A 26,788-nucleotide genomic window follows, 5' to 3' on the forward strand; every position below is an offset into this window, starting at 1 on the left:
TGTATTTGTTTGTTTATTACACTTTTGTACAAGTAAATGTTGTGTCTTGGGTTTGTCTCTTGGATATTACAACAACGTTACACTGTTAGTCTGATACAAACAGAGCAAATAAATGACATACTGTGCCATCCGAGTTAAAACTGAGCAAGCACAAGTCTTAGGGCATTGGTTAGAGGAAACGTGGCCGTTCAGAAGAGACCGTTGCCATTTCCATGGGGGTAAGGAAGGACACAGATGTTACGGAATGCCTTATTACTTAACACAGGAACACTCACGTAGGTGGACATGGGTGAACTTACACAGTACAAACGAAGACAACATTTTGGTTAGACTTTACTTGAAGGAATCGACATAAGAGTGACATGACACTGTCATGAACGTTTCATAAACATAACTTTTATGACATAACGCTTCTGTCATTAAGTGTCATTCGATTTTTGTCTTGAGTTAGGGTTAGGGTTAGGGTTCATGACAGTGTCATGTCACTCTTATGTTACCTTCAAGTTAAGTATTACTGACATTTCTACAACAACACATGTAACAAATATCTCCCTTTCATGAGTTTAGTTTGTCTCAGGTATGTCCAAAAGACAATGCCCTATGTGTACTCCCTTTCTACTTCAGCATCAAAAGATCATATTATATTAAAGACCAAATTACAAAATGGCATATTAGCAAACAATTATTGAGAAGAGTTTATGCACTGATGATTTCTCACATCACCATTTCATATTAGATTTAATACTATCACTTTGGTAAAGGAAAAATAAAAACTAATTTGTACTTTTTGTACTAAATATGTAGAACTTGTTAGCATGGTAACAGTCGCCTGGACACCTTGGTCAGTCCAGTCAGCTCAAAGTTCCAGTGGGTCTAAAAGTTAATGTCTGGCACGCGCTCAGTCGATGTGCTGGTGTTAGTCTGGAGATGATCTGGTCTCTCTCTAGGTGTGCTCAGCTCAGGTGGTGAATATGCAGCTGGCTGCTTCTCTCTGTTGACTATGGAGCGGTCTGGTGTGGGGCTTCAGGTTCGTGTGCTCTGTGGTCAATAGTCTCCTTCTGAGGGGGCCACTGGTCCCTCCAACAGGAGATCCAGGTGTTGGATGGTGCGATGCTTCTGTGGAAGCTGTGGTGTTGGTCCCGGTGTCGTCTCTCTCTGTCCTCCCCTCCCATCTCTCAGTTCTGCCGCTGGTCCGTGAGCGGTTCTTCGGACTACGGGTCGGGTTCCGTGGTCTGGGCAGACTTGCCCTTCTTCTCCTGCCAGTTCTTCTCCCTCAGGGTCAGCTCCATCTCGGTGAAGGCAGCCGGGCCCCAGTTAGTCATCTTCTGTGGTCCCTTTGAGCCTAGTGGGAACAGGCAGGTGACACGTGAAACCCTGCAAACATCTAACCCTGCAGGGCAATACACTGCATTTAAATAACGTATTTATTTCAAATAAAATAAATAATAAATAAAATATTTTAAGTAAAGATCAGGAAAAGGGCTATACTTTTATAATATTCTAAAATATATTATTAATATTATTCTAAAAATAAATACATACATAATGTACATCATATACAAATTGTTGAATATAAAGCATGTTGTTATAAGATCTTGTTATGGTTAAGGATATGTTAAAAGTTTAGGCGTAAAAGATGTAACCATAACCATATGTATTAATTAAATGCAGGTCTGGAAAAAATGAAGAGACCACTACGCATTTTTCTGATGTCATCCTACAGTTGATAAGTGACATTCGAATGAGAATGTGTGTATTTCGCCTGTGTGTTTCTGTATACTGTATGTATATACTGTATAGTGGTTGGCCAAAGCTTGACATAAACCTAATGTCAGTGGCAGGCAAAATGCAAGGTCTATCAACAAGCAAAGTTCTCATGCAAGACCTACAGTATATCTATGGTGTGGCACGTATTTGAGTATTTGCAGTAGAAGTTAGTGTTACGTCAGCAAACTGATTCTGCCTAGTTGTCCCATTAGCTTTAGTTAGATGTGAGACGTTGAACTGATTCTGCCTAGTTGTCCCATTAGCTTTAGTTAGATGTGAGACGTTGAACTGATTCTGCCTAGTTGTCCCATTAGCTTTAGTTAGATGTGAGACGTAGAACTGATTCTGCCTAGTTGTCCCATTAGCTTTAGTTAGATGTGAGACGTTGAACTGATTCTGCCTAGTTGTCCCATTAGCTTTAGTTAGATGTGAGACGTTGCCCATGGTCTCCTGGGTTTAGGGCAGGGGTGTCCAAACTTTCTGGCTCAAGGGCCACATTGGGTCTTGGAAATTGACCAGTGGGCCATTAGATTTGCTTCAATAGAGATTTCAAAGAGTATCATCTCTATGTAACATGCTGTTTTGATATTGACATTGTAAATGTTCTCTAAGAAGAGTGTAAAGCAGTTTGCAGTAATGTTAACCACAACGTCGTTGCTAGAAAAAAATAGTGAACAGCCAATGATAAGTGTGGCGGGCCATATCTATAATAAACTAATACATGCTCGGTGGGCCGAATAAAATACATGGCGGGCCGCAGTTGGCCCGCGGGCCGTAGTTTGGACACCCCTGGTTTAGGGGGAAGAGATGGGCAGGAGCGCGGGAGAAGCGGGTCATCAGTACCAGGCTGAATGAGGCGGATCAGACCCTCGTGGTGGGCCACCTTGTCCTTCCAGCTCTTGGTGTTGTTGGCGGCGTCCTCCAGTTTCTTCATGACTTCCTGTGAGGGCAACCAAACAATTACACATCCACACATCCACACATCCAGCAACTGAGTCAACAGTCTGAGTCAGCTACAACTCAAGCGCTTTTATGAGCGTTGGACAAACGGATGGCGCAATATGTTTATTTTGGGGTGGAGATGCTTGGCAGATGAATCATTTACAAACTAAATTCCTCTCTGAAAACCACTCGGCCACTAGATGGCAGTGTTTGGCAGTCGGAGTAAATTCATCTCCAGCAGGAGCCCATGTGCACCGAGGGAAACAGGAGGAAAAGGGAGCGAGGGCCTTTCTGTTCACCCTTTGTTTGTCTGGAGCCTACAGTGCAGAGTGCTTATGGGGGGGGGGGGACTGGGGGGGGCGCTGCTGCCAGCCGGAGCAGAGTGATGAGATCAGGGTCAGGTGATCTATTTGGAGCGGCTGTGGGCATGCAGTAGAAATACACAAGAATATGGAAGTTCTGTTACAAGTTTCAGTTTCATCCTGAAATTATGAAATACAGCAGATTGTCTTCTACTGAATGACAGTTTCTGCAGAAACTCTTCCTAAAGTCAATTTTATTTTAAAAATGAGAGTCAAAGCATATGAAATCTCTTATCATTCACTCAAGTGTCTGACAAATATTGTTTAGGCTAACATGTATCTATACTTCATTATTTTGTCATATCTTGTGTTCAACTAGACTGATTCTTGCTTTTATCAACTAATGTCTCCCCTCACTTCGCTAAGGATCACTCTATGAGCACGATGTACTTCTTATCACTTCGCTAAGGCATGATCACTCTATGAGCACAATGTACTTCTTATCACTTCGCTAAGGCATGATCACTCTACAGTATGAGCACGATGTACTTCTTATGTTAGAGCCTTTTTTACTACTCAGATGGAAGTGGGTCAGGATGGGTTGTATGTGGGTTCTGGGCTAACAATATGTAATAACACAAACGTTCATGAGGAACGTTAGTTTCAAGCACATGTAACCTGCGTTGTGTGTACGCGCCCGGACTCGAATCCACGAAACAGCAGCACCTCGGCGTGCCTGTGTGTGCGTGCGTGCGTTCCTGTGTCCCTGTGTGTGCGTGTGTGTGTACCTCGTACTGCTGCAGGGCCTCGTGCCTCTCGTTCTGCAGCAGCTGCAGCTGTGTCATGGCGTCGTCCAGGGCGCTCTCCTTGGCCAGCCGCTCCCGCTGCAGCTCCTGCTTCTCCGCCTCCGTCTGGCTGATGGCGCGCTGCTGCGTCAGGTGCAGGTCCTCCAGCTCCGCACGCTTGCTCACCTCCTCCTCCAGCAGCCTGCGCACACACACACACACACACACACGCACGGGCAGATCCACCAAAACGCACGCACGCAAAAACATACACACAGATTCACACACAGCCAAACGCACGCACACATAAACATACACACAGACACACACACAGCCAAACGCGCACTCACATAAAGATGCACACACACACACACACACACACACACACACACACAAACAAAACAATTATTGAAAAACACATTAGATATGAATACCAACAGGAATGGTTGCCAGATATGTTAGGAATGGTTGCCAGATATGTTACTGCTGCTTTGCTGTGGACACTGTGAGTTGTTGGACACTGTCACCTCAAAGTGCTCATTTTTACTGCAGTCAGCACAGAGGAAGGAAATGGACAGTGTCTGGTTTGGCTACGTGGGATAAGTGTGTATGTTTGTGTGAGAAGAGGACGTGTGTGTGTGTGTGTGTGTAGGGAGGTGGAGAAAGAGAAGGAGAGACACAGTCCTCATGTGTGTGTGAGAGTGTGTGTGTATGTGTGTTTGTTATTAGCTGAGCCCTTGACTTTAATGGAATTTTTCAAATGTGACTGGGACGGCAGAGGAAGTGACACGGAGTGAATCAGCGCTGACCAGAGCAGGTCCCACAGTCTCCACTACACACACACACACACACACACACACACACACACACACACACACACACACGCATACACACACACCACTACACAGCTGAACAGCCACACGTATGAACAATGACATGCAACATCACCTCATAAAGTGGGAAACGGACATCCCTGACCTCATTGTGCGTGTGTGTGTGTGTGTGTGACTAAGCATGTTAGTCAGTCTTGACGGTTATCAGCGTGTTTCTGTTTGCATTTGCGTTTCCGTCTTGATGTGATATGTGTGTACACTCACACATACAGTATACGTGTAACATCAATGTGACAACATCTGTGTGTGTGTGTGTGTGTGAGATGTGTGTGTACACTCACACATATACGTGTAACATCAATGTGACAAACCACATCACTGACCACGTGAGCGGTGGACAGTAGTTCACCTGGACCCTAGTTTGCGTCTCCTCATCCTGCCTGTGTGTGTGTGTGTGTGTGTGTGTGTGTGTGTGTACCTGGACTGTAGTTTGCGTACGGTCTCCTCGTCCTGCCTGTGTGTGTGTGTGTGTGTGTGTACCTGGACTGTAGTTTGCATACGGTCTTCTCGTCCTGCCTGTGTGTGTGTGTGTGTGTGTGTGTGTGTGTGTGTGTGTGTGTGTGTGTGTGTGTGTGTGTGTGTGTACCTGGACTGTAGTTTGCCTACGGTCTCCTCGTCCTGCCTGTGTGTGTGTGTGTGTGTGTGTGTGTGTGTGTATGTGTGTGTGTGTGTGTGTACCTGGACTGTAGTTTGCGTACGGTCTCCTCATCCTGCCGGGCCTGTCGCTCGTCGTCTAGCGCCTCCTGCAGGCGCTGGTACATATCCTCCAGCTCACGCACACGCTGCAGGTACTGCTCCAGCTCACTAGCCTTCTGGGCCACCTGCTCCTCCATCTGCAGCCGTACCTGTACACACACACACACACACACACACACATATCAAAATACACATTTACACACATTCACACACTCAACACACAATACACAAAACAAAATACACATTTACACACATTTACATACAAAAATACACACACATATAACATACACATTAACATTTACACACGCATATCAAAATACACATTTACACACACAAAAACATACGCATTAACACGCACAAATACATAACACATTATGTCCAAACACATACATACACACAGACAGTCACACAGACACACACATAACCAAACTCACACCCATAGTCACACAGACACAAAACTGTCTCATAGCACTGCCTATGCATCTCAACAGCCTGTAGCGCAGGTGTTTAGAAAGAGAAGTGAATGTGGCGAGCCAACCAGTTAAAAATGACTATACTCCAGGGACAGATTTACATAGATACAGTCAGCAAGGGGATTGAATGTCAGTGTGTGTGTCTGTGTGTGTGTGTGTGTGTGTGTGTGTGTCTGCGTGTGTGTTGCCTCCATGCTTCCAATAATAACATGAGAAAGCAGAAGTGGAATAGGAGTGAACTTCCTGAAAGCCGATGCGGCTGGACTGAGCCGAGAGGCTCGCGGGTGCGCCTCATTGGACAGAAGGCAGTGATGTCATCAGCCACATCCAGCTCTAGAACAACGGGAGGAAGCTCCCGCCACACAAGGTCAGAGGTCAAACAGCACAGCGACTCCAGCAGCTTACAGGCCACCGTCAAGCCGTTAGTCATGGGCTCGTTAGGAGGAGAAATGTGTGGCCAGGGCAAGGGGCAATGGCTGCTTACACACACACACACACAGTTGTGGCTGGTTGTGTGTGTGTGTGTGTATGTGTGTGTGTGTATTACCATTTTCTCCTTCTCCAGGTCGATTCGGTAACGACCTTCCAGCTCCGTCTGTGTCTCCAGTCTCCTCTTCTCTTCCTCAACAGCATTAGCTGCCGCCTCCTCCAGTTTCTGGAAAAACACACACACACACACACACACACACACACACACACACACACACACACACACACACACACACACACACACACACACACACACACACACACACACACACACACACACACACACACACACACACACACACACACACACAGACACGCCTATAAGCACTGTACAAAGAGGAGGTGGTAAAACCAGGAAGCAACCGACACAAAAGTAGACATGTTTTTAAACATTAACAAAGAGAGTGAGCTGAGCTGCGGAGTGGGACAGGCCCACTGTTTGCTTTGGTTGGAGGCTGGTGAAAGTGTGGGGGGCGTTCGATTAGAAACAGATCTGCACCAAAACAGGACAAGGCTTGCAAAGCTGTATAAATACAAACTCCCAAATGTATTTGATTTATAACATTAACAAATACACACATACACACCATGCCTTGAATACACAACATGTCCCAAATACACACATACACACAATGCCTTGAGTACACATTACAACATGTCCAAATACACACTGTGCACAGACAAGTATAATGTGTCCCATTATGGTCTTTCCCGTCGTTAGGGGTATCTAGCGCCTGGTTTCAGTTTTCACCCAAGTGTGAACTCCAGGTATCCTCCTCAAATACCCCCAGTAACAGACAGGCCATTGTCGCCCCCCCCCCAATCCAAGAGTGTGTATTGTCCTGTGCCCCCCCCCCCCCCCCCCAGTGAGCTGGTGAAGGTGGTGGGGAGGTGGGAAGAGATAGGCACACACACACACACACACACACACACACATGAGATTGTGTTCTCATTCAGATGCTGGTTATAAAGCTCAGTGTGGGGCAGACAAAGGGAATCTTGTCTTGTCAGGGTGAACCTGATGACACCATGACGCTGGACGCTCTTAAGTTGAAGGCTCACCAGTTAGCCATGTCACCGTTTGTGTACGCGAGCCAATCACCACAGTCGCCTCAGCAGCCCCCGGGGCGAACGCACCCAACAATGAGCGCCTCACAAACCTGCCCGTGCCAGACAGACGGCCAGGCATCTCTCGGATTGCAGTTTCTCCTGAACTGGAATCCTGACCTCCAAGGGCCCCATTGTCCCAGGAGCAACAATAGTCTTTCATCTCACAATGGAGGTGGATCCTCTATCTCCCCATGACTCAGCGACTATGAAATGCAGTGTCATGCCCTGCACGTGCGTGCTTTTCTTTATTTAGCTCCACTCTACACCTAAGATTACCTCAGAACTTCCCCAACCTAGCACGGCCAGGGCATGAGCCACACAGGGATGGCTTTTGTCCCCGAGTGCGGCCAGAGCAGTGGTGGGGGAGTTAGCCTTTTGGAGTGCGCTGCTATACTGTACGAGCACAGCCTGACTAAAGAGGCTCAGCAGGATTAACACAGCTGAAAGAAATCAGAAGTCAAGAGGGGTTAAGTAAGAAATAATAACTACACCCACCCAGGCAAGTCAAGAGGGGTTAACTAAGATATAATAACTACACCCACCCAGGCAAGTCAAGAGGGGTTAACTAAGATATAATAACTACACCCACCCAGCCAAGTCAAGAGGGGTTAACTAAGATATAATAACTACAGCCAGCCAACCAAGTCAAGAGGGGTTAACTAAGATATAATAACTACAGCCAGCCAACCAAGTCAAGAGGGGTTAACTAAGATATAATAACTACAGCCAGCCAACCAAGTCAAGAGGGGTTAACTAAGATATAATAACTACAGCCAGCCAACCAAGTCAAGAGGGGTTAACCTCAGAAATGTGACTCTGCAAAGCGAAACCAGTCGTTTCGGTAAAATTGACTAAATTAAGTTATTGTGCTCACATGAACGGTCATAAACTAAGCTTTCGAACGATATGTATATTGAGGGTATTACACAGACTATCGCTAAAATAACCGCATCCAAAGTTGACATGGTTCTCCTGTCACGATATGCCAGAAGAGGAAAAATCACCTTTTTAAGCGGCGCATGGACAACAAGAATGACAGTTTTACAGTCAAAACGTATGTTTACAGTGAAATACGTTCACAATATGAAACTGTAGACTGTATATGCGAAAACGTGAAATTCAACATTTTAACCCGGAAGTTTGTTATTGTTGATTTTCTCAAAATAACGTTGTGGCAAAGTGACTGATTTCACTTTAAATGGTCACAAATAATAACGACACCCCCCCCCCCCCAGCCAAGTCAAGAGGGGTTAAGTAAGAACTAATAACTACAACCCCCCCCCCCCCCCCCAGCCAGGTCAAGAGGGGTTAATAAGATGTGATAACTACACCCCCCAAAGGAACTACCGAGCTGAAACCTCAGTGGGTTCTTTATGACTATAAATACACTTATGAATGACAAATGGGGCGGAAAGGAAGAGAGAGCGAGTTTCTGAGGTAAAACTGGTGACTCTCGCCCCCCTCCCCCTCCCCCCTCCCTCCATTCTCTCGCTCTGCTGAGGCCGTGTCAGCCTCTTCATTGTCGCTCGTAATGGTTTGACTGATGCTACTCAATGGCCACATTGACTCTGGTGTGACGTGATTCTACAGGCGTCGTATCCGTTCACAACTGACCCATGATCAGGATGTCAGTGGGTCATTGAGATTTAACACACACTGATATACGGTCTGGCTCTGACTTTCACCTCCGTTTCAACTGTGCTGTGGAGATCAAGGATCCCGTGCACAGTGAACCTTGTTGTCCCCACAACACAGCCACGGATGCCTCTAACTACAGCCCATAGCCAGTGGGGTGCTGGGTTAAACTACATCCCATAGCCAGTGGGGTGCTGGGTTAAACTACAGCCCATAGCCAGTGGGGTGCTGGGTTAAACTACAGCCCATAGCCAGTGGGGTGCTGAGTTAAACTACAGCCCATAGCCAGTGGGGTGCTGGGTTAAACTACAGCCCATAGCCAGTGGGTGCTGGGTTAAACTACAGCCCATAGCCAGTGGGTGCTGGGTTAAACTACAGCCCATAGCCAGTGAACCTTGTTGTCTCCACTACGGGCACCATACATGTGTGCTGGCCCTGAGGGGGGGGGGGGGGGGTTGTTGTGTGAGGTGCATGAGGTGCTTTGTACTTGCCTGAGGGGGGGTGGGTGGGGTGCATGAGGTGCATGGTGTGCTCAGTACTTGCCCTGAGGGGGGGGAGGGAAGTGCATGTGCTCAGTGGTTAGTGGCCAGCCCTGCTGTGAACGCTAGAGCACGTGGTCATTGGCCACAGACGTCTGCCATGTTCCGTACGAGTGGATGGAGGATGTGGTGAGAGATCTGGCCCTCTGAGTGGAACCACTGAGAGAGGCTCTCTTTTGACGCCAGAGGGCTCGAAGTGCAACACCAGAGTGTTGTGAGTGGCACACCAGAAGGTTCAAAGTGGAACACCAGAGGGTTCTAAGTGCAACACAAGAGGGTTGTGAGTGGAACACCAGAAGGTTCTAAGTGGTCAACTTTTATGCCATTGCCCGGCTCATCAACATCAGTTTAAGAATGTTCAGGTTGTGTACCTTACAAACGAGACAGAACGTCTTGGATAATTCTTCTTCTTATTATTATTATGGTCTGAGCGTTGCGTTGCGCTTGCCGCTGGCTAATGTGATCCCCGCCTAAGAGGCTTCTGGATGGCTGACCAATAAATGTGCAACAGTACGATGCTCTGTACCTTCCTCATGTCCTCCATATGTGTGTGTGTGTGTGTGTGTGTGATGCTGTGTACCTTCCTCATGTCCTCCATGTGTGTGTGTGTGTGTGTGTGTGTGTGTGTGTGTGTGTGATGCTGTGTACCTTCCTCATGTCCTCCATATGTGTGTGTGTGTGTGTGTGTGTGTGTGTGTGTGTGTGTGTGTGATGCTGCGTACCTTCCTCATGTCCTCCATGTGTGTGTGTGTGTGTGTGTGTGTGTGATGCTGCGTACCTTCCTCATGTCCTCCATGTGTGTGTGTGTGTGTGTGTGTGTGTGATGCTGTGTACCTTCCTCATGTCCTCCATATGTGTGTGTGTGTGTGTGTGTGTGTGTGTGTGTGTGTGTGATGCTGCGTACCTTCCTCATGTCCTCCATATGTGTGTGTGTGTGTGTGTGTGTGTGTGTGTGTGATGCTGTGTACCTTCCTCATGTCCTCCAGCTCGTGCTGCTTGTTCTCGTTGGCCATCTGCAGCTCACGCATGCGCAGCTCCAGCAGCTCCTGCTCCGCCTGCTGCTTCTGCCGCAGCTCACGCCGCTTCTGGCGCGCCTCCCGGTGCGGAGCCGGCCGCCCCAGCTTCAGCAGCAGCACACACGTCTGGATGGCTGGGAGGGGGGGGGGGGGGGGGGGGGAGAGAGAGGGGGGGGGGGCAAGAGTCAAAAGAGCAAGACAAGGAAGAAAGAGGAGAATAAAGAGCACAAACAAAACAACACACATGACAAGTGGCAAAGAGACGTCAAAAGAGAGGCTCTCACAGTGGATTGTGACAGTTGGCTGTGAATGTGTGTGTGCAGTGCCACCAATGACCATTTCAGTGCCCAAAGCGGAACTGTTTAATGGAATGCCTTTCACGCAGCTTTCCATATGTAAATGCTTAGAAAACTAATTACTGAAGACTCACCAATTCCATTGCACACAGGCAAAGTAGTCGACTACTGTAGTCTTTATATTATTGTCTATGCTCCAGATCACATTGATCGCAGCCCATGTTAAAGAGCACTCTCACCAATCGGAGTTACAGAATGGTCAGTAATGGGAACCAAAGTTCTATAGCCTCGTCTTTGTTGCCTTCATGATTTCCTTTTGAATGTAAAAAAAAGATACACAATGACTGTGTGTGTAAGTGTGTGTGTGTGTGTGTGTGTGTGTGTGTGTATGAGTATAGTAAAACCTTAAACTGTTCTCAATGCCTCAGCTATATATAATCATTACTGACTAAAATAGAGCTAGAAAACTTGCACTACACTGTACACGTACATTAGCAAAATACCTATTTACTTTCCATATACACCTCACTTCCACTCTAGGTTTCTCTGCTTTGGGTCATAGTGAAGGCCTGTCTCTTCCAATGTTTCCAATCAACTATGTTATACGAAATTCAAAGCGCTGAAATAGGACTAGGCGGAGACACTAGAAATATCCCTTCTTCTCAGTCGAATTACAAGTTTATTCACTCAAAGAGGGTGTTGTAACTGCCAATACACATAGGGCAAAATGTGAATAAGATTGACTGAAAATGATCTAGTTATATTGATGGCAATGACAAGACTGTAGCCCATATACACCAAGATGTTGTTTTTTTTTTCTTCAAAAGAACTAAAACCTGTTTTGTTATCATTTTTATAGCGCATGTGATGGAAAGCGATTTTCTTTCGCTTAATATGGAGTATGCAGAGCAAAATGAATGCTCTAAAAATATGCAAATGATCTGGATAGAAACCAAGCCATTGTCTCACCCTGGATCCACTCTTGTCTCTTCTTCTTGTCTGAGGCGCTGATCTCGAAGCTCTTCTCTGAGCACTTGATGTACAACAGACACTTCTTCCCCTCCTTGTCTGGTAAGGACTGGGGAGAGAAAGAGGCTTTAGCTTGTAGCTTGCAGAGAGAGAAGGGTGGGATACAAGAATATCGACATGTCAGTTGTGCCCTGGATGAACATCTATGCATCTATCCATCCATCATGCTCTTCTTGTTTAAACTCATATTATGCCCTGGTGGACCAGAGAGCAAGGTTTTGACCCACTTATTAGTATTTCTATCTATCTATCTATCTATCTCCATCCATCCATCCATCCATCATGCTCTTGTTTAAACTACTGTGCCCTGGCGGAGCAGAGAGAAAGGTCATGACCCCAGGGGTGGCTGCTACCTCCACACAGCAGTTCCCGTCGAGCAGGATGTCTCCCTTCTTCTCCGTCAGGTCCTCGCTGACGTAGTAAGAGATGGAGCTGGGCTTCAGCAGGAACCAGCGCTCTGTCCAGTTTTTCCTCTTGTGGCCCTTCTTCATCATGTAGCCCTGCGAACACACACACACACACACGAGGAGATCCGTTATAGCACAGCACAGCACAGCACAGCACAGCACTCTCTCTCACAGCACAGCACAGCACAGCACAGCAGTCTCTCTCTCACAGCACAGCACAGCACTCTCTCTCACACAGCACAGCACAGCACAGCACAGCACAGCAGTCTCTCTCTCACAGCACAGCACAGCAGTCTCTCTCTCACAGCACAGCACAGCACAGCACAGTACAGTACAGCACAGCAGTCTCTCTCTCACAGCACAGCACAGCACAGCACAGCACAGCAGTCTCTCACAGCACAGCACAGCACAGCAGTCTCTCTCTCACACCACAGCACAGCACAGCACAGCACAGCAGTCTCTCACAGCACAGCACAGCACAGCACTCTCTCTCTCACAGGACAGCACAGCACAGCACAGCACAGCACAGCACAGCTAGCCAAGTAGGCAGGCAGGAGGCCTAAGACTAATCAGCTACGCAAGCTCAGTCCTGGAGTTGTAGTCTACAGCATCTTTCCAGCTTCCCTTCCGCAATTGTTCCATACTAGTTAATTACTTTAACTCCTCCTTACCGATTTGTCACTTAAACACTTGACCTTTCCTTTGCCCTCATCAAGGTCACTTATACACTTGACCTTTCCTTTGCCCTCGTCAAGGTCTTAGGAACTATCCCACGCATCTCTGGTTGTCTTTCCAGTGAAGAAAAAACCCCATAGTCATCACTTCCTACTTCCCTGCTAGCCTAGGCTGTGCCCACTGTCACCACATTTCAAACCACTTAGAAGGTCTCCTACCCTGGACAAGAGCACTGTGGCTATTTCAACACATAGCACATTAGCCATCCATGCTAAGCTATCACCAATGACTCTAGGAATGTGAACGGATCCCGGAATTTCCTGGTGTTTTCTTAGTGATTCATAGCATTCAAAAGGCTTTTAACCGACACAGAGAAGTGCTTGACAACGCACGTCATACAGAAGGGGTATTCTTCTGTTGTTTTTAAGGTTTCTCTGTAAACTGTGTTTTCCCCCACACAGCACAGCTGTGTTCACACTGCTCTTCTTCATACTGCATACACTCTGTCCTGCCCTCTCAAAAACATGGCAGGGTACAGAGAGAGAGGAGAGACAGAGACAGAGGGAGAGAGAGAGATATAGAGAAAAGTTAGAGAAAAAGAAGGAGGTACAAAGATGAGATATAAAGGGAGAGAGGTAGAGGAAAAGAAAGAGAGAGGGATGGAGAGAAAGGTAGAGACAAAAAGAGATAAAGGGAGATAGAAGCAGATAGAAGGCAAGAGCACATCAATGCACCCCATTCACAGCAGCTGCAGTGCTCAGAGTCCCCCCCCCCGTATGCCCCCCCCCCCCCATGGTCCTCCCCCTCGTGCTCCTCTCACATGGGGATGAGCAGTCAAAACAGCAGCCTCCCTCCAGCCACTGCCCTGCCTCAACCCCACACACACACACACACACACACACCTTGACAGAAATCACAACCACACACACACACACACACACACACACTGCATGAAGGCGATAACACACACACACACTGCATGAAGGCAATAACAAACACACACACGCATAGCATGAAAGAAATCACAGCTACACACACATTCTAAGGGAGGTCACTGAAAGGCTCATCCACCCCAATGAAAACACACACACACACAGTGCGTAGTGGTTTCCCACTGACAGGACAGGACTGCAGAGCATTATGTGTGCCCGCTCAACAGTGAAGCCAACTTAATGCCTCCACCTTACCAAGATGACTAATTAGGCTGATTAGGAGAAGATAATTGGCCTGTTTTTGTGGCAGGGCTGGGAAAGAACAAGGGATTTCCTAAGCTCAAATGATATGTGACACAAGCGCTTCACTTTGAGAAAGTAACTCGCACAGGACTGACAAGTCGTTACAGCTCAGGCAAACAACAGCGCTATTAGCAAAACCTCACTATTAGCACAACAACACTATTAGCACAACAACACTATTAGCACTACAACCATAGATATATTCGACAACAACACTATTAGCAAAACCACACTATAAGACGCAAAGTGCCTGGCCTTGTTTGGAACATGCAGATGTTTGGCATGGCATTACATTTGTGAAGCCTTTAACTGCTGATGTTACCTCTCAAAGTACTACTCGACAGGTTTGTCTTTGACAGGGGTGCGTTGTTTCCATGTGGCATTTTAGTTTAGATGTTTTTTTATGCTCTCATCTGCACCCCACACACTGGGGTTTCTGTCTTGTTTTGTCCTCAATTTAAGTGAATCCATATTCTATCTTACTTCAAGTATTAAAGATGGCAGCCAACTTGCGTTTAAAATATCTTAAAATGATGCATACTGTTATAAAATTAGCTCCCTAAAATTATATCTTACATGACCTGTCACATAAACATTGTCTATGTCAATAGCAATGACTAACATAGGAAAAGAATAAAGTTTATCAAAATAACGGTCCAATATTAGATCTGTTCAGGCAGCATTTTAAATTGGCGATTTTTAATTTATTTTTTGCCACAAGCTCCGCGACCCACTCAGATCAGTACCACAACGCACTTTTGGGTTCAGACCCACCAGTTAAGAAACACTGGCCTAAGCTATGTAAACTTCCCACAATGTCAATATTACATTAGGGCAGTAGACTATTTACAATACAACACTTACTAACCTAGCAAATGTCGGCTGAGTAGGTAGAATAGGCTACATGACAGGATTCCACAGTCGCAATACTGGGTTTTGTGTGTGTGATAAGATAAATGGGCACTGGCAGATGCGATAGGTAAATATACGTTTGCGTCTTAGCGCAAGCAGTAGCCTGTAGGCCTACTGTAAACTCACATGCTAAAAACAATAAGCCATGTAGGCTATAACTGCAAGGCAAGCATGTTTTCTAGATTGCTTATATTTCTGAAAACTGATATTTCAAACTAGTGCGCTGCAAGTGCATGAAGAAAGGTCTCGCCTTCGACTGTACACACACGCGCACACACACACACATACACAAACTGCAAGTGCATGAAGAAAGGTCTCGCCTTTGACTGGTAATGGCGAAATTGTAGGATTTTGGAGTGGCAACTGGGGTGGCCAATTGAATCCCAAGCGAGACCTGTGCCACCCGGAGCCACCCCTCTGGCTACGCCCCTGCTGGGCAACCCCGTTCGGTGAGGCGCTGCGCTTAAACATTTCAGCCGCAAATGAATGCATGTGACTGTAGGGGGCACCCAGAGGTGGAGGCCCTCACCTGCTTCAGTAAAAAGGACAAAAAAAGTCTGCACACTAAGGCTCCAATATTATTTCTTTTATTCACCACATGTGGTGAATAAAAGAAATAATATTGGAGCCTTAGTGTGCGGACTTTTTTTGTCCTTTTTACTGTTGCTCTTTTGAGTCCAGCACCTACTTTTAAAATATTCAGATGTGCGCACCCGCTTCTACACTATTGCCTCACCTGCTTCAGCACATCCAGGATGAGCTCCTGGAAGACCTCGTTGATGCCCATGGAGAGGGTCTGGCGGTCCATGCCTTTGCTGAAGTGGCCCTTGCCCACAAGATCGATCAGCTCCCAGGCGCTCAGGCACTGCTGCTTGCTGGTCAGCTGCAGCCTGTAGTCCTCGAACTTCTCCTCGACCCAGCTGCCCCCCATCGCCTCCGTCAGCTTACGCAAGAGGTACTCGATCTGAGGCAAGAAGAGGTGACGCAAAAGACACAAAGAAGCCGTCCAGTCAGTTACAACCCAGTCGCATGGTGAGGGCCTTTTTATAGTAACAGCATGTTGACATTCCACAGTAAAACTATGAAACAGGATTTACCCAAATCAAAAGCAGGCAAGCTGTCAATATTTAAGTTTTTAAGTGTAAAAAGAAGCAAGTTAGTGTTAAATGTTTGTGATTGTTAAAACAGCCTGGCATCTTATAAATGTGCCAAACTTCCCCTAGTCATTGTTGCCCCTTAATAAATCTCCACAATCTCTGATACAACAGGAAGCCGTGCACTTCCTCTTCGTGAGCAATGTTGGGAAACTGGATCAGGTTGTTTTACAAGAGCCACGGGCCTTTATTTTTATTTCCCCATGATTCCATTAGCCACAGGCCTATAGGTAGGACGATTCAATAAAAAAATGAAATAATTGAACCCAATGAGTCGGTCACAACCCATTGTAATATTTGCTCCAAAGCATTGTTCATCCACAAAACCACTAGAAGACAAACACTTTGTAAAAATCAGAGGTGAAGGTTGACTCCTGCCAAGTTTCCGTTAGTGTATTACGAAATATTCCAAATCTGTTACAGTTTCGGTTTCGGTCAGGTTTTCCAAACAGTCTTACCTCTTCAGCAACCATTATCAGAGGGTAGCGATCTTCTGACAGGAAATTAAAAATGCACCATATCTTAAAGGCATCGTCGTCAGAGATGAGGAGGTGATTTCTGTTGAGGTTTTTGCGCGCGCACAGAGTCCAGCACATCCTATTGAAGTCCACGCGGTCAAAGTTGTCCTGGACCTGTATGGAGAACAACATGTCTGCCATGAACATTGAGTTCATCTCCACTATGGAATGAATTAACATTAACATATGTCTTCACTGCAGGACTGAAGATTACGTGAAGTTACCCCAGATAAGCACAACCTCAGAGGACAGGACTGGGGGATACAAGATGTCCTGCACATTTGATCACTGCCTTTATTCTGCAGGGGGGGGGGGTGTAAACTATGCAAGGCACAAACAGTTCTGCTAATAGGAAATACTCTCCTCAGGCTTTCAACGCTAGCGTTTCTAAGGAAACCATTGGCAACTTTTCAGTAGAGGAAACTACTGGCAAGTATTCAGCAAAATCTCTCCTGACAATGGGACACATCAAGTGCCTGGCAAACTCCTTTGAAACATGACACTAACAAACAAGGCCATGTTTTTATAGAGCCTTCTACAGACCACATCTCTAGCTATCTTTAGGATTTCATTATTATTATTAGCAAGTCTGAGTATGCAATGTAACTAACATGTTAATATCCACAACAAACTAGCCTAAACACGGCCTACTTCCTGCAATATGACCTTGTGCGAAGATACCGTCACTGTTCGTACGGTGAACTCACAGGCATCAGCAAAGATAAACAAAATGTCATGACAACATCACAATCTGATAATAAAAAGCTTACATTATAACTGTCAACAATATAAGCCAAAATATCAGCCAGTAATTAGTGACTAACAATATTGTGTTAGCTTGGTTTGGAGGACAGGACACAACCATTCTGATGCCTGTGAGTTTTAACGGAAATGACACATTAGTCATCGTCTCTGAATAGAGCTCTTTAGATCATCACTCAATTACTGTAAAGTCAAACTGCATTGAACTGGGATTGATGGGGACAAAGCTGCATGAGTAAAAGAAAAGAAAAGAAAGATGGGGGGAAAAATCGTGGTGACTCTCACTTTCAGTCGGGTTAGCAGAAGGGAATCTGCTAATGTATTCAATCAAATACGTTTACGTAGCGCTCAGGCTGCAACGTCACGAGAGCGACGTGTCCGGGACGCAGGTGGCTAATTAAGCACTAACCGGGAGTGAGTAGGGTGAACAACAGCACGCTATTGCAAACACTGAAGCAAACGCTGGAAGAAACGCTGAAACGAATGCTGGATAACAACCTGCATACAAGAAGTTCTGTGCAATTGAGGATATCTAAGCTTTGGAGAGACGGCCGGTAAGACATTTATACCACCTTCAGGAAGATATGTTTGTACCAAACGCATTCCTTTAGCTATTGTGATACTGGCGTCCGTGGTCTCATCTGTTGCCCATGCTTTAAGTTAATTAAGGATTCTGATTCTATGCTTAGCGATTTCAATGATGATTGACAAGTTGCGTAGTTGTTTGTGTAACTAGGTGCAAATGGGCCTGTGGAATTTAACCTACGGTTTGCACTTCGTTAGTTTAAATCTGGAAGTCTAATGGTGGTGGGCTTGTGTATTGCTGCTAATCTTTTTTATATTGACGGTGATGTTGTGTATTGAGTTTCTATGTCGTTAATGAGCTATTTATAGTTACATTTTATCTATTGTGATTTTTCTATTGGAGAGTTATTTGCACTTTAGAATTGGCTTGGCTATTTAAATATCTATTGTTGGATGTGTATTCTTATCTTATGTGTTTTTTTTGTCTCTATTTTTGTTTGTCTCTTTAAAGGTTTTTTACCTGATGAAATGACTAAAACAATTGAATGGCTGCTAAAGTGACTACTACATATGTCTGCCTCTGAATTGAAAGAAAATAAAGAGAAAAATAATAAGGAGGAAACCAAAGCACCGTTGTATTGTGGAGTCATTGAGTGGAATCCAGCACTAAGAATCTCCATAGATGTCTTTCCATTTTCAAGTTGAGGAAGTTTGCACAGAACACTAGGCACAACTTGACAGTAAAAAACCGCCGGTCAGAAACAGAAAAAACATGTCTGATCCTGCCTTGAAGACCATTGAACACCTTAGGATGGAGAGAACCACAACAAAAAGAGCCTTCTCTCGACTTGCAAACAGCTTAGTGAGGAATCATGAAGACATGGCTGAGGAAGACCTCAAGGAGGCCCTTAGTAAACTCACGATGGCTGCAGAAAAGGTCCTGGGTGTAAACGAAGATTTGGAAGCCAAACTCCTCGCAGACATTGAGGCTGGACTGGAAGCTGGAGAGGAGGCCATGCTGTCGGAACAGCAAAAAGCTGACCTAACGAAAACCTCAAGTGACTGTGAGACGAAATTGAAAACAATCAAAAACCTTGTCCAAGACACATTGTGGTCCAGTCATGGAGCCCTTGAAGTGTTGACCGCGCTGCAAGTGGCAGAATCAGCCTGCAGGAACACCACCGCAGTTGACCTTAGTAACAAGCAAGAGGCGTATGAGTTCATGCTTACCCACCTACAAACGCTTGCAAGGTCAGCAAAGGAAGCCCACAACCGCTGGAAGAAATGGATCCCCAGTGGCCAAAAGAAAGACCTCCAAGACCGTCTCCAGGAACTTGAACTAACGGTTCCCAAGCTCATTCTTAGGAAGGCTGATTTCATTCAGGAGAGGCTGAAGGATGAGGAGAAGAGAAGACCAGCGCCAGTAGCCCCCCCAAATCTCCCTGTAGCAACTATCAAGTTAAAGCCGACAGCCCTACCTAAGTTCTCCGGAAACAGGCGTGATTTCCATAGATGGAGGAAGGATTGGGAAGCACTGCAGAGGCAAGGTGAGCCGACTGGGTCTAAGGAGGTGAAAAAATTCCAGTTGTTGGACAGCCTGGAAGAAAAGATCACCAGAGACCTTCGACTCACCGCCTACAACACGGCAGAAGATGTTTTCCGTGTCCTTGAGAACCGCTATGGTAACCAGACCGCCATTGCTATCGAAATTGTGGAGGAGCTACAGAGGATGCCAGCTGCAAGGAGTCATCAGCCAAGAAAGATTGTGGAGTTGATCCAAGCGGTAGAGAAGGCTCTGCAAGACTTGAGCGATCTAGGAGACACAGGAGCAATAAAAAATCCGCTGGTCATAAAGTCCATTGAAAGCAAGCTTCCGGACTCCCTGAAGAAGGAGTGGCTCATGTATGTGGCAGATAGTCGGAATGCTGTGACCCATAACAACCGATTTGACACTCTGTTGGCATTTCTGAAGCAGCAAGAAAGGATCTATGAGCAGCTGGAGCAACTGATGGATGAGCCAAGGAGTGAGGCCAGATCTGAGCCTAAATATGCCAATACAAGGGCCACCGAGTTGGAAGGTTCCCATTCAGGATGTGTAGTGTGTGGCGATTGGAGACATGGGACCAAGCTGTATTTCTGCAGGCAGTTTCGGACATTGAAACCAGTGGAAAAAGAAGCTGCAGTAAAGAAGCTAGGAGCATGTGAGCGGTGCCTCGACATCCATGACGACCTGGCATTGTGCAAGTCCACCTTCCTCTGCAAACATCCAGACTGCCAGGATGGACATGGCTTAGAACACCATTATTACCTGTGCCCCAACACTTACACAACGAGAGGTACAGGCCAAAAAAGGAGTGGACGTGATCCTAGGGAAGGAAAGGAAGAGTACACTGCTAGCCAGGAGGACTTCTTAAGCAAACTCTCCCCCGAACTTGCAAATCAGTGCAGAGATGTCTTTTCAAACACTGCATCAAAGACCTTTAGCACATCAACGGAGCAATCAAGCCTCCTCAGGGGAAATGGGATACAAGAGTCACCGGTCATCATGATGCTTCTTGACGTGACCGCAAATGCGGGGCAGAAAATTGGGACTTTGATCGACCTGGCATCTGACACAAATTATATTACACATAGGGCTGCAAGCAGGCTGAACCTGAAGAGTGAAGAAATCACCCTCATCGTCCATGGTGTTGGAGGGATGAAGGTCCGTGTAGAGACGAAGAGGTACCTCTTAAAAATCAGAGTGAAAACCCCCAAAGGCACCCTTCAGTCTCACCAGCTCCTCTGTTACGGAATGGATCACATTGCAGATGTCCACAAAAGTGTGACAGCAAGGCAACTGCAAAGGTTCTTCCCAGACGTCCCAGCTGATGAGCTTGAACGGCCCAAAGAAATCAGCCTACTGATAAGCCACCGTGAGGGTAAGCTGGCACCTCAGCGCATCAGAGCAATTGGAGATCTTGTGCTGTGGGACGGACCGTTGGGGAAGACCGTCGGAGGCACGCATCCAGACCTTTTTGAGAGCATTGCCGTATCCGCCCACACATCCAAAACCCATTTTGCTAGGTCTATGAGAACAGCTGCAGTAAAGTACGCGGAGCCGCAAAGTGGGAGGCAGGAGTCCTGTGAAGTTCCAGATGGAAAGCCGAAAGCCAGAGTTGGAGCTATGGTCCTCCCAAATCAAGGCCTTGGCTACATTGTTGGAGATAACAAGCTGCGCGTCACCACGTCAGTTCATTTTCCTAAAGGGAAACGAAAGATGCGGCTTGGGCAGAGCCTCCTTCAAGAGCAGATTTGGCCTCAGACCACAAATCCCCTGGCAAGGAGGAGACCACTCAGCCGGGCAAAAAGGTTCCTTGGACCAAATCAAGCCGTAAGGAGACCAAAGTGGGAGGAGAGACAGAGACCCTGCCTTGATGAGGCAAAGGAGAGGACTCAAGCACAGCACTCCACCAGGATGTCCGGCGCCTCATCCTGTTGCCGGTTGAAGAGCAAATGAACCACTGGAGTCAGATGGCCTAAAGACGACTCAGGATTTCAGTTTGACATGAGTGGCGACCTTCCCAGTATGAAGTCCGGAAAGCTCGAGTGGGAGGTGTAAAGTCAAACTGCATTGAACTGGGATTGATGGGGACAAAGCTGCATGAGTAAAAGAAAAGAAAAGAAAGATGGGGGGAAAAATCGTGGTGACTCTCACTTTCAGTCGGGTTAGCAGAAGGGAATCTGCTAATGTATTCAATCAAATACGTTTACGTAGCGCTCAGGCTGCAACGTCACGAGAGCGACGTGTCCGGGACGCAGGTGGCTAATTAAGCACTAACCGGGAGTGAGTAGGGTGAACAACAGCACGCTATTGCAAACACTGAAGCAAACGCTGGAAGAAACGCTGAAACGAATGCTGGATAACAACCTGCATACAAGAAGTTCTGTGCAATTGAGGATATCTAAGCTTTGGAGAGACGGCCGGTAAGACATTTATACCACCTTCAGGAAGATATGTTTGTACCAAACGCATTCCTTTAGCTATTGTGATACTGGCGTCCGTGGTCTCATCTGTTGCCCATGCTTTAAGTTAATTAAGGATTCTGATTCTATGCTTAGCGATTTCAATGATGATTGACAAGTTGCGTAGTTGTTTGTGTAACTAGGTGCAAATGGGCCTGTGGAATTTAACCTACGGTTTGCACTTCGTTAGTTTAAATCTGGAAGTCTAATGGTGGTGGGCTTGTGTATTGCTGCTAATCTTTTTTATATTGACGGTGATGTTGTGTATTGAGTTTCTATGTCGTTAATGAGCTATTTATAGTTACATTTTATCTATTGTGATTTTTCTATTGGAGAGTTATTTGCACTTTAGAATTGGCTTGGCTATTTAAATATCTATTGTTGGATGTGTATTCTTATCTTATGTGTTTTTTTTGTCTCTATTTTTGTTTGTCTCTTTAAAGGTTTTTTACCTGATGAAATGACTAAAACAATTGAATGGCTGCTAAAGTGACTACTACATATGTCTGCCTCTGAATTGAAAGAAAATAAAGAGAAAAATAATAAGGAGGAAACCAAAGCACCGTTGTATTGTGGAGTCATTGAGTGGAATCCAGCACTAAGAATCTCCATAGATGTCTTTCCATTTTCAAGTTGAGGAAGTTTGCACAGAACACTAGGCACAACTTGACAATTACACTGAGTTTTCACACATTGAACAGATATCAATGTAAGGCCTAGGTCAGTGGCGACAGTTGTAAATACTTGGCGTCAGCTGAGAGACGATCATCTCTGAATCAGCCACAACTCCAGCTATTTCAAGCTGAGCTTCTGAGTCAACCTGCCACAGAGGGGAGGGAGGATAGACTTGGAATTTATGTCTGTCAACAATCCAGTCTACTGTAGGCTATAGACACAGACAGCAGCAGCGTAAGGTTGTGAAAGACAGGGTTAAGCAGCGTCTCTCTACACACTACACATATTCATATGTGTGTAAGCGTGTGCCATCCTGACACACACACACACACTCACACACACATGCACCCACGCACGCACACACACAAACACACAAACATACTCATTCATTGCCTGCTGACTCTACAATGGGAGCCTTGTGGAGGCCCGAGTGCTCATTGCTTTAGCACAGCTCCAGATAAAGCCTCTCATTTGGATTCTGCAGACCCGGCACCTTACGAGATTTACCAACAGCACCTTATCACGCCCCCCACCCCAACTCCCACTCACATGAGTAGGCACCAGGAAACTTGGACTACAGCACAACTTGTGCACTGTCATCCTCTGGTAATATTATTGATTGGTGCCGTGTTAATTCCTCCAGTGTTAGTTCTCCCCTGCGTTGTAGCTTCAATGTTATTCCTCTTTGGATGAAGGAATGAAAAAAGGAATCATTTGATAATGTAAAGGTGAAGCAGCTTAGAGCTGAAAGGATGGAGGCTGTGCAGACAAATGGCAGGTGCAATACCAAGGCTCAGACATAAGACAGAGACAGAGACACACAGCATCATGTCTACTCACATGCGTGCATTTTAAAATACTTTAGCTGTGACAATGCATAGAACAGAGACATAGGCACACAGCATCATGTCTACTCACATGCATGCATTTTAAAATACTTAAGCTGTGACAATGCATAGGACAGAGACATAGGCACACAGCATCATGTCTACTCACATGCGTGCATTTTAAAATACTTTAGCTGTGACAATGCATAGGACAGAGACATAGGCCCTCAGCATCATGTCTACTCACATGCGTGCATTTCAAAATACTTCAGCTGTGACAATGCATAGGACAGAGACATAGGCCCTCAGCATCATGTCTACTCACATGCGTGCATTTCAAAATACTTCAGCTGTGACAATGCATAGGACAGAGACATAGGCCCTCAGCATCATGTCTACTCACATGCGTGCATTTTAAAATACTTCAGCTGTGACAATGCGTGGGGTGTCACCACACAGCCCACCTCAGAAGCGAAAATGAACTTGCACTAAATTAGATTCTCTCTCACACACACACTCTTTCTTTCTATCCCTGCCCCCTTCCCTCACACACATATTTTGTTAGGTTGCTCTAATTTTGGTGGACTGTTTGTGTAGGCCCACTTTCTTTTGTTTGCCTTCCTACAGTGAGTAGCCAGCTAACAATGCATTCCAGAATTAGAGAGCGTGAAGGGTAGAACTTAATTTCTCAGCTCAGCCACGGCATTCTACATTAAACACACACACACACACACACACACACCTTTACTCTTTGTTTTTACAGAAAGAATCAGATGTTTTTACGTGAAGCAATCAAGGACTCCTCGGGAGATAGATACACTATAGCTCAGCATCTATGCTGCTGAGTGCCCAAGGTCGTCTGACCACAAGAATGTTCGTATCGGTGCAGGGACTGAGACCTGCTGACTCTGGTCTGGGCGCACACAGGGAGTGTGTTTTTCACGTGCTTACAGGCCTCTCTGTGGTTGAGCAATGCGTCAGTGGGGATACTGAAGGCTGCTTTTCTCACAACAACTGAGCACTCCATTTGGCACAGACTCTGTGCTGTGGTGGGGGGATGTCTGTGTGCATGCATTAGAGAGTGTGTGTGTGTGTGTGTGTGTGTGTGTGTGTGTGTGTGTGTGTGTGTGTGTGTGTGCGTGCGTGATGTTTCACAAAGAGAGGCACAGTTTGGGGATGGGGGGCTTAGAAAGACAAACACACACAGGAGTGTGTGGCACCAGAGGTCTAGGGGAGCTTGTCCTGCCTTGATCTCAACCCAAGGACCATGAAGCCAAAAGCCCTATTAATGCATCATACCTGAGAGCCATCCTGAGGAACAACAAGAGTGTCCAAATTAGTAGTGCATTTCAAGAACCGCTCCCTAGAGGTGCCCAATTTAGTCTGGCTATCACCAATTAAGCTCAATCTTTTCAGATTGAGCATTAGTGTGGGGAGTCTGCTCTTAATTTCCACTGCACAAGAGGCGTGATCAATGGGCATAGCTCAAATGAGTCTGTACGCCTTTGGATAGTCCTTCAATCAATCAAACCAATGATCCAGGTGCGCCTTTTGGATAAGCTAGTTTGTGATTAGACCCAGAAGAGGTGGACAGGAAGCAGGAGAGATAGATGTGCAGGTTTCCAGCCTAAGCTGCAGGGCGAAATCCAAATCGCTGGCAGATCAGGCAGGGTTCACCCAGCCTCGCCAACGAGTGTCTGGACATGTCGAGCGTGAGCTGAGGTTCTAAGGCGGTCACTCTCAGGCTCTCTGTGTGAAACTTGGGCGGACACGTCCACTGCTGTGTGCAAACCATTGTGAAACACGGTTCCCTCGTCTAATTCCTCTTGCAAAAGCCGACACACTCACAGCAATCATGATGCAATATTGAGACACACAACAATTAACATCGTCTTGGGCAGAGGAATAGTGTACACACCAAGTTCAAGTTCACAATTGAATTAAAATGACTACTGAAGCGGTAAGAATTCTCAGAGCATCACTATTGTATCTTTTACCACTGAGACATTCTGACGTGCACTTCACAATGTTGCATTACCTTAACTCATGATTATCTTAACGCATGATATGTAGCTAACAACTGAAGCATGTCTGAGTAGAGGTGAGAGCGACAGATGACCGACTTCCATGAGTAAAGGCATCCAACGAATGTTCATTCTTGTTACAGAGACACACTCCATTAACCACTGAAGGGGAATGCCTTCTCAAGAGCTGATTGAGAGAGCTGCTCACCTTGTCCAGGATAAATGTGTTCAGGTAGGGCATGTAGCCCTGGTTCGACACGGGTCCCTCGTCATCATCTTTAAAGTGCTCCTCCAGGGCCACTGGGTCGTGAGGGATTTTCATCACAGTACACAAGTTATGGGAGAGAACCTGAGGAACACAGAAAGCTCACATTACTCACATTAAAACACATTCACAAAGTGCACCTCATTGTAATTCAATGTGGCCTTTTTATTAATTAGACTATTACATCAATTAATATCAATGAGTTACCTTAACGAGAATTTACACTTGTACATAATCTGTGTTCTCCTGACGTGTAAAATATTATTTTCATGACGCTAAAAGCGTTGTTTGGTTATTTTTAAAACTAAAAGACATGTGGAAGCGATTTACAAACAGGCCACACAAACTCTGACTCTGACAGTTTAATAACTAACACGTCAAACACGCTGTCAGATAATATTTTAAAATAGCCTACATCTGTTTTAGTGTAGGCCTGTACTTTAGGCTTCACCGAACAACAATGAAATTCACGAGGGCTTTTTACAGCATCAACATGACTAAAGAGGTCCAGCAATGACAAGTCTGGCTACTCGACAACACTTGTCAGTCAGTAGATGTCCTGAGTGAACGGTCTGGTCAGGTGCCTCGTCCCGGGAAAATAATATGATAAAAAATAAATTAGACCATTACGTACCTTCAACTGTGATTTTGACACCTTTCCACTCTTATCAACGTCCAAAGCCGTGAAAGCGTGCCATATCGCCTTTAAAAGTTCGTCTCGTAATGCCATCTTGAGTTTAGCTCCCACTGCTTGCTCTGCGTACTTACTTCGTGAGGAGAGGAGGAAAGTTTTTCAGTAGGATACAATGTCGAGGTCACATGACCAGTGCGA

The 26,788-nt window shown here is 45.9% G+C and overlaps 1 protein-coding gene across 2 annotated transcripts; it reads right to left on the reverse strand.

Moving 5' to 3' along the window:
- swap70b (switching B cell complex subunit SWAP70b) lies at positions 1-26,743 on the reverse strand. Of its 2 annotated transcripts, none has more exons than XM_062546853.1 (12): positions 26,591-26,743; positions 25,900-26,040; positions 16,814-16,987; positions 15,938-16,165; positions 12,326-12,472; positions 11,913-12,021; positions 10,600-10,781; positions 6,406-6,513; positions 5,368-5,534; positions 3,800-3,998; positions 2,635-2,707; positions 1-1,342 (listed from the first exon to the last, which is right to left on the reverse strand). In XM_062546853.1, exons 1-12 carry the CDS (start codon positions 26,684-26,686, stop codon positions 1,212-1,214), a joined length of 1,755 nt encoding a protein of 584 aa, XP_062402837.1. In that variant the 5' UTR covers positions 26,687-26,743; the 3' UTR covers positions 1-1,211. The 2 variants fall into 2 exon arrangements, with proteins under 2 accessions (XP_062402837.1, XP_062402835.1); XM_062546851.1 differs by having other exon boundaries at positions 2,611-2,707.
- Between the last annotated feature and the right edge of the window lie 45 nt (positions 26,744-26,788).

Source organism: Sardina pilchardus, chromosome 10 (assembly GCF_963854185.1).
Source record: "Sardina pilchardus chromosome 10, fSarPil1.1, whole genome shotgun sequence".
NCBI classification, from domain to species: domain Eukaryota; kingdom Metazoa; phylum Chordata; class Actinopteri; order Clupeiformes; family Clupeidae; genus Sardina; species Sardina pilchardus.

Bases quoted from the DNA above. Each gene is read 5' to 3' on its own strand.
- swap70b (XM_062546851.1), bottom strand. From the start codon at position 26,686: ATGGCATTACGAGACGAACTTTTAAAGGCGATATGGCACGCTTTCACG. The intron at 12,473-15,937 runs GTGAGGCAATAG...GTGTGTTCGCAG, and splicing joins TCCTGGATGTGCTGAAGCAG to GGCTACATGATGAAGAAGGG. The intron at 1,343-2,610 runs GTACTGATGACC...TGTTCCCACTAG, and splicing joins GATCCGCCTCATTCAGCCTG to GCTCAAAGGGACCACAGAAG.